The sequence below is a fragment of the Hibiscus syriacus genome, unplaced genomic scaffold, assembly GCF_006381635.1.
Source record: "Hibiscus syriacus cultivar Baekdansim isolate YM2019G1 unplaced genomic scaffold, ASM638163v2 tig00110201_pilon, whole genome shotgun sequence".
NCBI classification, from domain to species: Eukaryota; Viridiplantae; Streptophyta; class Magnoliopsida; order Malvales; family Malvaceae; genus Hibiscus; species Hibiscus syriacus.
In genome coordinates this window covers 2349186-2364133 of record NW_024062624.1, presented here as the reverse complement: position 1 = coordinate 2364133, position 14948 = coordinate 2349186, and the positions used below count along the sequence as shown (strand labels likewise).

General features: G+C 34.0%; 2 protein-coding genes across 3 annotated transcripts; one reads left to right on the top strand and one right to left on the bottom strand.

Annotated features, from left to right (window-relative positions):
* Positions 1-5786: 5786 nt before the first annotated feature.
* LOC120218927 lies at positions 5787-8311 on the top strand. Its single transcript, XM_039215812.1, has 7 exons — positions 5787-6186; positions 6296-6645; positions 6898-7186; positions 7363-7404; positions 7505-7540; positions 7717-7942; positions 8055-8311. Exons 3-7 carry the CDS (start codon positions 7040-7042, stop codon positions 8309-8311), a joined length of 708 nt encoding a protein of 235 aa, XP_039071743.1. The 5' UTR covers positions 5787-6186; positions 6296-6645; positions 6898-7039.
* A 622-nt stretch (positions 8312-8933) lies between these two features.
* On the bottom strand, positions 8934-12858 carry LOC120218854 (serine/threonine protein phosphatase 2A 57 kDa regulatory subunit B' kappa isoform-like). 2 transcript variants are annotated; one of them, XM_039215755.1, is made up of 4 exons: positions 12523-12858; positions 10430-11472; positions 9985-10156; positions 8934-9495 (listed from the first exon to the last, which is right to left on the bottom strand). In XM_039215755.1, the coding sequence occupies exons 2-4, from the start codon at positions 11434-11436 to the stop codon at positions 9139-9141; spliced, it is 1536 nt and encodes a 511-aa protein (XP_039071686.1). In that variant the 5' UTR covers positions 11437-11472; positions 12523-12858; the 3' UTR covers positions 8934-9138. The 2 variants fall into 2 exon arrangements, with proteins under 2 accessions (XP_039071686.1, XP_039071685.1); XM_039215754.1 differs by having other exon boundaries at positions 9985-10181; positions 10470-11472.
* Positions 12859-14948: the final 2090 nt, after the last annotated feature.

Below are 14948 nucleotides of genomic sequence, written 5' to 3'. Positions count from 1 at the left end.
TCGAAATCATCCTAATCCGAACTTTAATATTTCTAAAATTTGTCTCTAACCTAAATTTCAAAAGAAAATTTATTTTTGTAAAATTGAAACGAGTTGAGACTTATCGAATACAACTCAAATTATCATTCTTAACTGTACCAACAATTGACTAATAAAATTAATAATATTATGATATAACAAATATCTTCCCGACATAAATCAACATCCCTTCTCTGTGCATCATGCATGCCATCATTCATCTATGTCGTTAGGTATAAGCTGCATCATAAAGAACATAATTATCTCTAAATCTTAGGTTTTAAAAAACTAAAAGAAATGAAGAAAGAAGATTTGAAGCTTGCTTATTACATACACCTACGTGGTTGTTGCATTTGGAGCGGCAAATGGTTTGCATGTTGAATCATGAGTTAATCGAGGGCAATTTATCGTTTTTTTTATTTGCAGCAATAAAACACTGTCAAAACGGGGTGGGGAGAACTTTACAAAGTCTGCTTTGTCCATAATCCATATTAAGAATACGCCGAACTGCAATGGGCATTTTATGCAGGGTCGTGAACCCCAGTCCAACATTCCTTTCAAGGTGAGCTATAGCGTCGGCCGCAGCATTCGCTTCTCGTCGCACATAAGAAAGTTTTACCTTCCATTGGTTTTGAAGTAGCTTTCGAATCCTTCGAATGAGTGAAGTCTCATGCACGTGTGGATTAGCGATGAGCGTATCCACAACCTCCTGGTTATCAAGCTCCACTTCAATATCTTTGAAACCATCAGTCCAAGCTAGCTTTAATCCATCTAACAATACCCATAATTCAGCTTGAAATGCCGAGCATAGGCCCATGTTACGATGAAAGCCTCCTAGCCACTGTCCATTACAGTCTCTGATTAAGCCTCCAGCTTTAGCCTCAGCAGTTCGTAGATCAACAGCTCCATCGATATTTGGTTTAACCGCACCAGCCGTAGGTGGTCTCTATCGTTGCTTCACGTTTAGCATGGCATCACTCATTTGGGTTCGTTTGTTTCACTGAAAACGTTTTCCGAAAAATGAAATCTGGAAAATGTTTTACAGAAATGTAAATTATTTTCCAGAAAACATTTTCCAGTGTTTGTAAGCTGAAGAGTAAACAAATCTAATTAGCTTTACATTCATAGTAGAACAAAGATTTTGATACTCGGTTATTCCTGGAAATAAGTTTCTCTCCACCATATGTTAAAATCTTGGAGAACTTAAAACAATAACGTATGGCCATATCTCATGGTTGAACGCACTATCATCTGGCATGAACACTGGAGGGGATCGACCAACTTTCTCATAGCCGATATCATCTTCTACTTCACTCCCGTTTAAACAATTGCCATTATTGATGCTAAGCTCTGAACTACCAATATATCAGGCATTTATCCTTGCTGGTTCCTTGTGAACTATTGATGTAGGTACAAAAATGCGCCTTTCAGTTATTTAGAACAGGGCTAAGAGTTAAGACAGGGCTAAGTTTTATTTAGAACAAGGTAAAAAAGGAAATCAAGTAACTTCAAATTTCCAGATAAATTGTTGTATCATGTACTAGAATAATCCAAACTTCTCAAAATGTGTGCAATCCATATTATAGCGTTAAGGAAAAAATTAGTTAGTTTGGATTTCAAGGCAGTCGAATGAGTGTTAGGAGTGCCAATCTGACTCATTACAGTCTTTTGTGAGTCCATCTCCAAGGAAGAAAAAAGGAGAGTACCTGGAGGTGTTAAGAGCCTGACAAGTGAGACAACTCCGGTTAATACTGTCATATTACAAGGAAATAATTTAACTTGGTTACATTCATGTAGGGAAGCAAATGACTAGCACAAAGTCGACAGAAGTCGACCTTAACACATTCTTTACTATAGATTCATGAAACATTGCATTTGGATCTGATCAAATTAGAACAGAAAAGGACATAGAACCAGGAGAAAGAAATTGAATCAAGTTTTTAACAAGGAAAATCAATTCAACTCAATCCAAAAGAACTAAGAAAGTCAAGTTTTTAACAAGGAAAATCAATTTAACTCATTCCACAAACAAATTCTTTACAGTCAAAACAAAACCCTTACCTAAACCCCAAATTTGCCTCCGTAACCACGGCTTTCCGATAAAACCATAGAACCAGTACAAAATAAATGAGATTATACAGTGCATAAACAATCAAACATAATTCCACGAATTACCTAAATATCTAATAACCCATTAAACACAACATGTTACATTTAAATCATTATTCAGATCAGAAGCCAAGAAGCAATTAATCAAAAGCTAATCGACAGAAAACACAATTGTAATATTGTCGAATACAAGCAGATTTAATGGATAGCAGTAGGAATCAATAGCAGAGTAATAGAGAGGAAGTACCAGAAAATGCAGAGGCGAGAGAGAAGTAAACTAAAAAAAATGGAAAATTAGAGAAGGAAAAAGAAAAGGGAGAAGAAGAAACGAGACATACCTGAGAATACGACCGCCCGCCTCGCCTGTGAGAAGGATTCCAAACAGTCGTCAGTGTGGAGCAAGGGACGGGAGAAAGAATTCATGGTGTTCTCTGTGTGGAGCAAGGACTGCAAGAAATTTGGATTTCAACTTACCCTTTTTCAAACGGTAAGTTGAAGGTAAGTTGAAATACCATGTTTAAGCCTTAGTTTTCCATTGACTGGAAAATATTTTACATTGACCTGGAGTTTTCAGCGAACCAAACACCCGAAAACGGGTAAAATGTTTTCCCCGTTCCAAATAGACCCCTAGCTTTAAAACCATCAGTCCAAGCTAGCTTTAATCCATCTAACAATGCCCACAATTCAGCTTGAAATGCCGAGCATAGGCCGATGTTACGATGAAAGCCTCCTAGCCACTGTCCATTACAGTCTCTGATTAAGCCTCCAGCTTTAGCCTCAGCAGTTCGTAGATCAACAGCTACATCGATATTTGGTTTAACCGCGCCAGCCATAGGTGGTCTCTATCGTTGCTTCACGTTTAGTATGACATCACTCCTTTGTTTTCCGCCCTTGTTGGTCTTAATGGTTTGAGCCCACTCCGCACGGATTGAATTATTTCTATCGACGACTACACCTGTTCATTAAATAAAAAATTTAGGTCATAATTTAGTTCTTCTTAAATCATAAAATTTTAATTTAATCAAAACACATTTTAATGTTAACAAATTAAATTATTCATGCCATGTTATAGTTTTTACATGTTAGTGATGAGTGTTCTAAATCGATATTATTTGCTTGTTCAATTTTCGATCTTATGGATTTAATTGCTTCTTTAGTTAGTGATGAATGCTGAGTTTCTGTTATTGTTGGCAGCCTACAGCCTTGCGCCTAGCAATTGTTGAATTAAGCAATCAATTATTGTTGGTCATTTGTAAGGTTTCCAATTAATTGTTTGATTCTATGATGATCTTGTTGAGAATTTATCTTAGAGAAGAGGATTTATGATCTGGTGGTGTTTGATTCAAGGTTGCATCCAAATGGTTGAATTTTTGTCGTGATAAAGATTTACTAATTGGTGTTTGTGGGCTAGTTATTGAGATGCTTGATTCTTGGTGAGTATGATTACTATTTTCGATTAGTAGGGGGAGATTTTAATGCTGATTTTGAGCTTTAATCCTCCATTGGAGCATTTTGAAAGTCTTGAGTTGCTGATCCAAGTTCTTTCACACTGGTCACTGTTTAATCATTGGTTTCAGTGATTGTTACTAGTTGTTGATTTAGGTTTTTCATTTCCTGGTTTGCATTACTAGTTTGTTTGCTCAAGTACTCTTTGTTTTAGTTTCATCATGGTATGTTGCTTCTATCACAAGGTAATATGAGACTTGAAACTTCACAACCAAGTGTTCATGACAGAAAATTTCTGGGGAGGGTTTAGAGTTTAACAATCTTGCCTTCCTTAACCAGACAAAATACGGTGTTTTCTTGTCCAAGAGAGGCTTCAGATTGTGCCAAAAAGCTTGTAGCTTAACCACCTTGCTTCCACCAAAAAGAAAGTCCGAATTAGTGAGAAGAATAACAATTTTGATTCATGAAGAAATTTCAAATGAAAGAATGAGAAAGAAAAGAAAGGTGGATAAAGTAGAACGAAAAAAAGCATAACACTTTCGATTCTCGATGAATCACCTAAGTAAAAGGAAGAGATCTTTTAAGGATCTTTAGATGGAAGAGTGAAGAAAGAAAGACAAAATGGTGAATGAAGAGAAAGTATATTTCTTTATATAGAACCAGCTCTTTCATTTCTTGGTTGAGAACCAATAGCTCATTGCAACACTTCGTTTGTATCTTTTATTCAAGAATCATCTACAAAAAAAAAATCAAGAACTTGAAGAAGTAGGGTGAATGTTAGAGTATAAGATTGATTCAACTATAATTAGTTAATTAGTTAGATTTGTTAATAGTTGGTTATGGTTTTGGATTATATAAACCCAATTGTTGTGAGTGAGCTATTAGGTTGTATTGCAATTTACTTCATTCAAAATATAATTTTACTGTTTATCTCCTCTATATTCATCCTAGTCAATTACTAAACCCTAGACGTTTACATTCTTCATCACCGGTAATCTTCGGCCACCATGGCACCTTTCTCACATCCTCTAACCAAACACTAAGAAATAAGGAAAATATTTTCCGGAAAATATTACATGAAACAAACAAACCCTAAATGACTATTCTAAGTTAATTTAAAGATGATCTTTTAGCCATGGCATCAATGTAAATGCACCTCGCTGCAACTAGATGCAAGACCATAAGCAATACCCAACTTTTCCTGAAGAAATAAGTAATCCCAACATTAGTATCAAACCACATGCACTTCATGATTTAACTACAAGGGGATAACAAAGAAGCAATAGTAGCATTCAGAAAATAAAACACGATTTCAACTTTGATAGTATTTTTAAGTGGAAAATACTAAGATTTGAATATAAATTATAAAACCACAATCAATTTAGGATTTATATTGGATTACATTTATTTTAAATTGGGAGGAAGAATTAAATTTCATTACCTCTATCTTACCACGACACCTTCTGTCAGCTATTCTTTTTTTTTGCTAGTGCTGGACTAATATCAGATTCACTGCCTCCTGACATTGGTCGAAATGAAGCTTCAGATGTTTCGACTTGAGTCCTATCATTTTGAGCCTCCATTGGTTCAGCGTTTGTAACAGAGAAAGGGATCTCATTGAGCAGCTGATTTATCCATTCGCTGTCGTCGTTGGCTTCATGTTGCGTCTCTGAGGTAAAAACTGAAGCGGCCTCATCCGTCATGTTTAGTCAGATGCATAATTTGCTTGAGGATCTTGCAGTACTCCTACATTAACTACCAGAAAAGGAGTTATTGAATTCTACTGAATTTCTGAAAATAAATGCTCAAGCTTCTTGATTGGGAATTAGTAAAAAAAAAACACTTTGAAGCCAATAGATGAAATAATGCTTACTTGACTACAAAGGGTAGCTCAGCAGAATCTTCCTTTCCTGCAGTAGTTGAAACCTGAATCCATCTTTGACCAGCAAACTATAATGGCAGTGATGTTTAATATTTCATTCCTTGAGCTCGTCGTTTGAAAACCACCACATTCATCAATCGCTTTAAAGTTCCTTTTCTTCTTTCCTCACGGTCATTGTTCACACTTTAAAGTCAACATACAAAAAATTAGAAATTTGTGTTTTATTTCGAAGTGATATCAACCGTAGGATATGTTGGATATGTTGGATATGATATGTTGAGAAGCAGATGTTGCTTTTCGTAAAAGCCTTGACTTTGTGCAGCTCCGAAATTATCGGGCGATTGGTGGATGTTGGTCGATAAATGTATATTAAAAAAAAAAGCTTGTGAGTTGGGAATTATCGGGCGATTGAAGTAGGTGGCTGTTGGTCGACAAATATTATATATATAAAAGAAAAAGAGGAATTATCGGGCGATTGATTGAAGCAGGTGGCTGTTGGTCGATCGATAAATATACATTAAAAAAAGCGTGTGAGTTGGGAATTATCGGGTGATTGAAGCGGATAGCTGGTTATCGATCGATGAGCTTAAGGAAAGAAGTATAAACATCATTTTGGCCTTTGGCGTCTGTTGGTTAATATAGAGAGTTACGGATTTTGGCCAAAGAATAGATTTGTGTCGAGGGAAAGGAAGATTCCGCATAGCTCTTCAGCATTTTTTTTTTAAATTCAAGTAAGCAACTAAGCATAATTTCATCTCTTGGCTTTCCCCTGTTTATTTTGAAGAAGCTTGAGCAATTCTTTACTTTGAATTCAACAACTGTTTCTTTTTTATTTTGTAGTTAATACTCGGAGTACTGCAAGACCCCAAGCAAATTCTGCCATGGAGGATTGTTCATCACATGGCTCAACTTCATCTTTTACCTCATGGATGCCATATGAATTACAATTTGGAGTCGACAATGAGACTGATGGGATCTCTAACCCTGCTATAAGGGGTGAACCTTTGGAATATCTAAATGTAGTCGACAATGAGACTGATGGGATCTCTAAGCCTTCTATAAAGGGTGAACCTTTGGAATATCTAAATGTCGTCCAAAGTAAGGGAGGTGGTAAATCTGAACCTACTCTAACGGGAAGAGAACTGAAAAGAGAACGTTATGGAAGGCGTAAGAGGTTGGGAAAGTTGGAGGTAAAAGAAATCTAAATTCTTTTCATCTCAGTTAAAATGATGTAATTCAATTCAATGTAAATCCTAAATTTCAAATTTTGAGTATCTCGAACCTAATATTGCTTTTATCTTGGATACCCAAGTCCGAACCTGTTTTGTTTTCCTAGCATGTCAATTTTGCTTAATCTCTCTTTCTTGTTTGTTGTTGTATTCTGAGCTTCTTTGTTTTGATGTTAAGGTTGGATTTCTTACTAATTGATCTTATGTATTTAGGATCGCAGATTTGCATTGCGGACATTCAAAGAAAAGGCTGCTGTTATGAGAGAGAGACTGCAGGATGTAGAAAAATGAAACGTTTGTTATATTAGAATAATTGGAAGAGGAACTGGAGGCGCAAGGAGATGAGAATTTCGCTATGACTAAATTCTTGAGAGAGGAAATTGAATGCTCGACAAATGAAGTTGAACAATTAAGAGATGGGACTACAAGGTCAGAAGAGGAAAGAGGATTGATGCTTTCTGGTCGCAGGCAGCCTCCAAGTTTTACTCGCCAGATACCAACTGTGAGCTTCTCAAGTATTTTTGATGACTCAATATGATACTTTGGTTATTGTTTTTCAATTCCGTTCGCTGATATTCATCACTAATATTTATTTAATTTAACCTCAGAATTTGTAAAGACACATTATAACCATTGAACGAGACCATTGTAAACCTATTTGTCTTCTGTGTTTTGCAGGATCTGCATATCATTGGAACTAACTCTGAATCTTTTGATAAGGTATGGCATATTTCTCTGAGCCTATTGGTCTTGAAATATCGAATGCTTCAGCTCAAATTCATCTTATACATTATAATTATTAATTCTTTTGTAATTGCAGGATCGACGTGGAAGTAACTTTGAAACTTTTGACAAGGTATGCCATATTTTCCCTACATTCTACTGGGTTTGAAATGTATAATGCTTCAACTGGACTTCATCTTTGCACTCCAATACCTCTGATTAAAAAATATATTAAGTTTTTAATAGAGGTTGTAAATTTCGATAAATACATACAATCTTATCAATATTTTTTGCCCACTCTTTCTCCAGTTTTCATCAATGGAACATGCTGCATTCCATTCCATATCAAGTTGTTGTGCAAACGGAACTGATATTCTAATGAAACTTGAAATTGATGATGAGAGCAAAGTGAAGTTATCAGACTTTGCTGACTTAGGTGGTGAGCGGATACCAATAGGCAAATATAGCTTCCCGCCCTCACTACATCAAATCGTACAGAACATCACTGAGGTCTATGGTGATGTTTCTGCAGCAAGTAGACTTTGCTGACTTAGGTGGTGAGCGGATACCAATAGGCAAATAGCTTCCCGCCCTCACTACATCAAATCGTACAGAACATCACTGAGGTCTATGGTGTGTTTCTGCAGCAAGTAGGATGAACTTGAGTATTGCCGATGGGATCTACATAATGTTCTGTGCTTCAATTAAAGAGATGAACCATCTCCGCCTCGAACAAGTCACCGAAGATATGATATTGAAGTGGAGGGATGCAATCAAGGATTTTCAAGGATTTTGCAATGGAACATTTGAAGAAAGCTGCACGCGCTTATATTGGTTGAATGGAGCGCCGAAAGCTGGATTATATAGCTTCCAGGTTATCCAATTTGGAGGCTCAATCGAGTGATGAGAAAATGAAGCATTCTAAGCTACCGGAAATGACCAACGAAATGTCCAAGGAATAACGGAAGCTGCAGAAGAGTTCATTGGCAAGACGTCAGCTCGGGTATGCTTCGAGACTCTTTCTACTAAGGGCGTGAACCTGACTATTGTATGTTTTGTTAGTCTTCCTGCTGTGGGTGTGAACCCGACTACTGTATGTCTACTATGGAACTAGACATTTTTTTTATCAGAAAAGTTTATTTTTATATCATAATTCTTTGAACTGAATATGAAAATCTATGATACCAAAATATTACACGGTATAAACATGATACAATAAAAAATGTTTTTAATACATTAAAATATTCAAACTTATAGCATAAATTAATTAATAAACCACAATTTTACATCCCAGCTTTTCAAAAATAGGGCCAAGAAACAGAAGCAACCTAGACTATAAAGATAGGGTAAATGAAGGGCGAAGGGGCTGGGGCGGTTGGAAAAGAAACTCCGTGCTTGTAAAATGAGAGAAAAAATGCTGAGCTTTTGAGTTTTCAAGTCACGGAAGCATAGCACGGCTATAAAATGTAAAGACAAAAAGAACATACACATATGTAGCCCATAATAATTGATACGTACAATATACCTGCAACCCAACAACTCGATGAATCTTTTCCAGGCAACAGTATTGTAGTAACACTAATAATTCAGTACAGCAACTTCAGCTTTACATACAACAAAAACAAACCCCATAGCATCACAACTTGACCATATTCAAGAAAGCAACATCAAACACTGCGATCCGAGCTATATCTATCCATAATCTATTGCCATTTGCAGTTCCTTGAGAGATTAACAGGCAACTGGGAGTGTGCCTGATTGTACGGGAGGGATCATGTTAATAGCTGAAGGTTTGAAAGCTGCAGCAGTTGTTTCCAGACGTTCCCACGCAAGTTTCCTCTTCTCAGCTGCTTCGATGGATTGGGAGTTTTCTTCCTCCAACTTGCGTTGACAGGCAAGCAGAAGCTCTTCATCCATCTCACTGAACTTTTTCAGTATGTTCTGCGTCAGGTTAAGCACTGTTTGATTCCAATGATTCTGATTCATCTCAAGGGACCGAAAGATGAGAGGGAAAATCACGTGGCGATTATGTGTAACAAGATCAAGGACGTGCTCGTTGTTCCATAGCAAGTGAGCTCGTTCGGCCACCTGAAAAAGTTGGAAATGGAAGGTGAAAACAATTTCATGTTGCCATCTGACCACGTAACCTCCATCATCATTTACTTAATGTCTGATCGGTAAACATTCTTCATCATGCAAGTAGGACATCGATCAACACGCAAAGAAAAAAACTAACTACACATACAGTTATGATAATAGAAATTTCATTTCTTAAAACCAATTCGACTCTTTCCCTCTAGATATACCACTCCAAAGTATCATCAAACAATTTGCATAAGATCACCGCCACGCAACCTACCAAATTTCGTAAGTTATGAATGTTTAACAATCACCGTAGCATGCTACACGACTTACAATTTATTCCTTAATTTGAAGCTCCTTAAAGAGGGAAAAGAAACAAAAGAAAAACCAAAAAATGTACTTGATATGAGGTTCTTGATCAACCAAAAACAAAAGCAATCCTGATATCGTTTAAGGTAAACATTTTCGCATAGTGATTAAATGAGGAAAATTTACCTGGTAATGGGAGCTGTTTAAGCAGCATGCAATTCGCCGAAACACTGGAACCATGATCTTTTGGAACTCAACCATGTTAGTCATCTCCAAAATCTCTTCTAACTCACTCATAAACATCAACTCCTTCTGGCTGTTTGTAATTGGCCAGTATTTTAACAGCCCCTTAATCACACTATTAGATAACTTTTGATCCTTATCTATAAACTGTGGTTCTTGATCAACCAAAAAAAAGCAATCCTGATATCGTTTAAGGTAAACATTTTCGCATAGTGATTAAATGAGGAAAATTTACCTGGTAATGGGAGCTGTTTAAGCAGCATGCAATTCGCCGAAACACTGGAACCATGATCTTTGGAACTCAACCATGTTAGTCTCTCCAAAATCTCTTCTAACACTCATAAACATCAACTCCTTCTGGCTGTTTGTAATTGGCCAGTATTTTAACAGCCCCTTAATCACACTATTAGATAACTTTTGATCCTTATCTATAAACTGTACAACACAGTAAGTTAATTGCTGATGATAAACGCCCACCGATTTTGGCTTGTGTAGCGGAATAAGAGCTCTCCACAGAAACATTTTGTGCTCCTCCTTCAATGGTATGGCAAATCCACTAATAATACTTCCAAAAACCTCCAAGAGCTCAGCAATACCATTATGCCTTTCGGTTTCAAAAACTAAACGATAGATGATATTGCTAACAGCTTTTCGCACAAAGGGCCTGTGCACCATGAATTTCCCATAAATACTATGAAGAATTGTTTTCAAACAGTCTCTTTCCCGAGGGTCCTCGGACTCAAAGAGATCAAGTAATCTCAGAATAAAAGAATGATCTACATGCTTTTTTGACACCTTTGCATCAAGAGAATCGTAACTGATAAACCGAAGAAGTAGATCATACACGAGTTGCAAATTGGACCAGGCAGGGTCAAACATCGGTTCGTCATCTTCTGCTTCACCACTGGAGGTATTAGAGCGATATTTAGGTGGAAAAACTCTGAACAGATTAATGGCACACATTTTACACATAGCAGCAACTGCTGGTTCGTTGAACTTTGCAGATCCCGAAGAAACAAAATCTATAAGCTCTATCAATGTTTGGCATTTAACATCTTGCTCGGAAGTAGCTTTGTCAAGATCACTGAAATCAGAAACCTTAGAGCATAGTTTCAATTTACTGATAAACAGGTTCTGCTTCTGTGGATTTGAGACATCCTTGAAAGACAGATTCGGCTCCACTGCTTCCACTCCAGCCATGATGCTAGCAGGAAAAACAGCCGATGAAACCCGTTTAACAACACTTAGTCGACTTGTTATACTATTCCCAATATTTGTACACTGAACTCCATTGCCCGAGTTCGAAGTATGATTGCCAGAATCAACCCCAGCTGAATCTAATGAATCGGATTTTTGCGACTTCCGTGGGAGTTTGCTTAGAATTTGTTTGATCATGATGGAAACAAAGCAACTTCCAGCAGCGTCAACTGCCTAAATCACATGAAATTAGTTACAGAGTTACTATGATTCAAGCGACTTATAAAATCCTAGATTGTATGTGAAATAGAAATGGAATCACTATGCTAGAACAGAAAAGGGAATCAAAGAACACCAAGAATTCATACATTTTCATAACAACTTAGCAAAAAAAGCCTTTAATTGCAGTATTTCAACCATACTGATATAGTAAAGGTAATAGAATTCGTGCTAAAATTCTTAATGCTATAGCCTTGTTCGACAAATACCAACAAGTAAAAATAAGTGTACTTTTTCCAAAATTTAGGAGGAACAAAAGGATTAGAATTAAGCTAATCCTTCCGCGGGGACTACATATATTCTTGCAACTAAGCTAAATTCTCAAAAGTGAGTAGTTAAGGAACATCATTTCTTCTTTAAAAGTGTAAGCATAGAAAATTTCCAACCTAAGCTAGAGTTTCTAACAATGATCAGATTCTAGAACTCAGCTTTTAGCCATAGATGGAAAATCTTTTAATATATGAAGAAAATTCAGGGAAGAAATTACCCCCAAATCACCGTGTCACAAGTGCCACCAGCATTATTCTTCAGATAGGGCAAAATAAATCAAACTAAAGCACTCACTTTGATACCATAAAACTAAAAAAAAAAAAACTAAGTTAGCCGAAAAGAAAATCATAAACTTTCATAAACAGGGCCTAACAAGTATCAGCTGCAATGTTGTGAACTTGTGATGAACTGTAAAAGAAAATGAAGAATTTTGTTTCACAACAGGAAAAGCAATATAAGCTTCAGATCTGGAAGCAAAGTACAGTGAACCACAGAGAAAATCACCAAACATCCGGCACAAATTCACCAGCTTTATGAGAAATTGAACGAAACCCAGATCTCGTTTATGCTTAACTAACAACATAAACTATCATAAGTCAGAAAGTACAAACACAAAAAATGTCATCGAAAAGCATATAAACTTAGGTAAACATTGTGACCCAAAAGGACAAACAAATTAAATATCATGCATTTAAGCCAAGAATAAAGACATAAAAGAGAAAGATTAAAAAAAACCTGGATTTGTTGAACTGTCAAAGTTAAGATCGATAGTTGGGAGAAAATATTTAAAAAAAACTACAAGTTTTTAACAAAGAAGGGCGTGAAAAAGAAGTAATCTGGAAATGGTATAGACTTTAAATAAAGACAGTATTTTGCCTTTCTCATTAGTTTCAGGGTCAAGGAAGAACTGGGTTTGAAAGTGATACAAATAGAGTAATCGATGGTTTTGAATCTCCATGAAAGATGAATAGTTGGGTTCCTCGATTGAAGAGAATGAAAGATGTGGCATTTTCCGAGTAAACTGCATTCACTAGTCATCCCACTAACAAAGTACGGTAAAATTATCTTCTTTCTTTTTTAATAATTAAGCTCTGGACCCTGTTGTTTATCACGATTAATTTACCTATCTCTTTGATTATTTTGTTCTACCTTTCCTAATTTTTTTCAATACTTTCAGTAAAACTTTGAAAACTTTAATCAACATTCATCATTTAGCGATACCTTTATTAACTCTTTCCTTTGAGTTATTTTTTTTTTAGGTAATGAAAGGAGTTCGGTAAGAAGATTTTATTTCAAGAATATGCAGGCATCAGTCACAGGTAACATCCTTCTAGCTGTTTTAGCTTAGGACATTGGTTTCTTCCGAAGTAATTAAATTTTAGAGGTCACGAGTTCTATTAATAAAATGTGTGTCGTCAATAAATTAAAGAAAATTTTAAAAATATATTATTTTATAACTTTCAGATTATTTAAAATTTAAATTTTAATAGTTAAAGTTTAATTCTTTTATATTTTATGATTTATTATTAAAATATATTGATATGTAAATTTAATAATGCTTATAGTTAATCGAATTATGTTAAAATCATTAATACATATAACTATTATTTCTTTAAAAAAACTATCATATCCCTTTTGAATTATATAATGATTTAAAAAAAACAAACTATGATACATATAGCTATTTTTCTTTTGAAAAAACTGCTAAATTCTTTTCAAATTTCAGTTTAACTTATAAAATAAATCTCTCCAATTATACTTAAAAGTTAAAAAAATTCATTCAAATCATGGATCAAACAAATAGTTATATAAATAATTATGATAAAATAAATCTTATTTAAAAAATTATGGATCAAACGATTTCTTATTTTAAAAACCACGAATACAATTTTTAATGTTTAATACAATTTTATGAACTCATTTGATTCATTGGATAAGAAAATTTTCATCTGTAATTTTTTAATTAGAAACTTATTTATATATAATTAAAAAATAAAATGATAAAAAAATGAAATTTTAAAATCCTCTATATTATTGTTAATAAAAAAATCATTTAATTTTTAATCTAAACAAAAAACCCTTTACTTTTATGATTATATAGTTAAATCATAAACCCTATATAATTTAATATAAAAATCATTTTAATTTCTCATTTTTAAAATATAGGGATGTCTTTTATCATAAAACTTTTTTAAAAAAATCAATATTTTTTTTGGACAAAAAAGGTACATAATAATTTTGCTTTTGACATTTAGAGCATGGAATCCTAGGACAATACATTGTACCTCACACCAACTTGCATATTTGTCCGCCGCCTCTCGCATTTAAACGTGCTAATTATGACAATTATTTTTTTAGCCTAATAATTATAATAGTTATTTGATTGATAATTTTGATATTCCCAGTTCATTTCCTTGAATAATTTTATTATTATTTTCTTTTGATTTTTTAGTATATTGATCGTATCAATATATTTAAGATTTCATATTTTTCAAATATATTATCAAATTTTATATTCTTACTCTTAATAATTCTTATTACTTGCAAAATAAGAGGCATTACCTTTTAGTGAATTATGCGTTTTAATTTTAGATTTAGTTTTAAATTTTATCTTTTCATTTTAAAAAATTAGAAATATAGTATTTCATTTAATATGTAATAATGTATTTTTACATTAATTAATAAATATTCTAATTATTCGTAAATATATGAACTTATGTATTGTTAATTTTTGTTAATTTTTTATATAAATCGTTCAACTATTGAATTAATATATACGATGAATGACTTATTTGAACTACCTTTGATATCAGTTGAAATCTTATAGTGAATTTTCAATACCTAATTGGTTAAAAAAACAGATATCAAATTAAATTTTAAAACCAAATTCATGTATCTAATTAAACTAAAGAAATTAAATATAAGATTATAACCTAAAATCAAATTTAAGTACTAATATACATATTTATCCTTTGCTATATATAAAATTATTAAAGTGTTATCAATCAAGGTGTGGTGTACTTGTAAAAAAAATATGATTTTAATTTGAACTGATGATAATTATTTAATTCTAGTCCAAATAAATCTCTCCCTTTTATTAAAAAAATAATACTTAAAAATATAATCTAATTGAACTAATTTTTTAATTTTAATAAAGTACA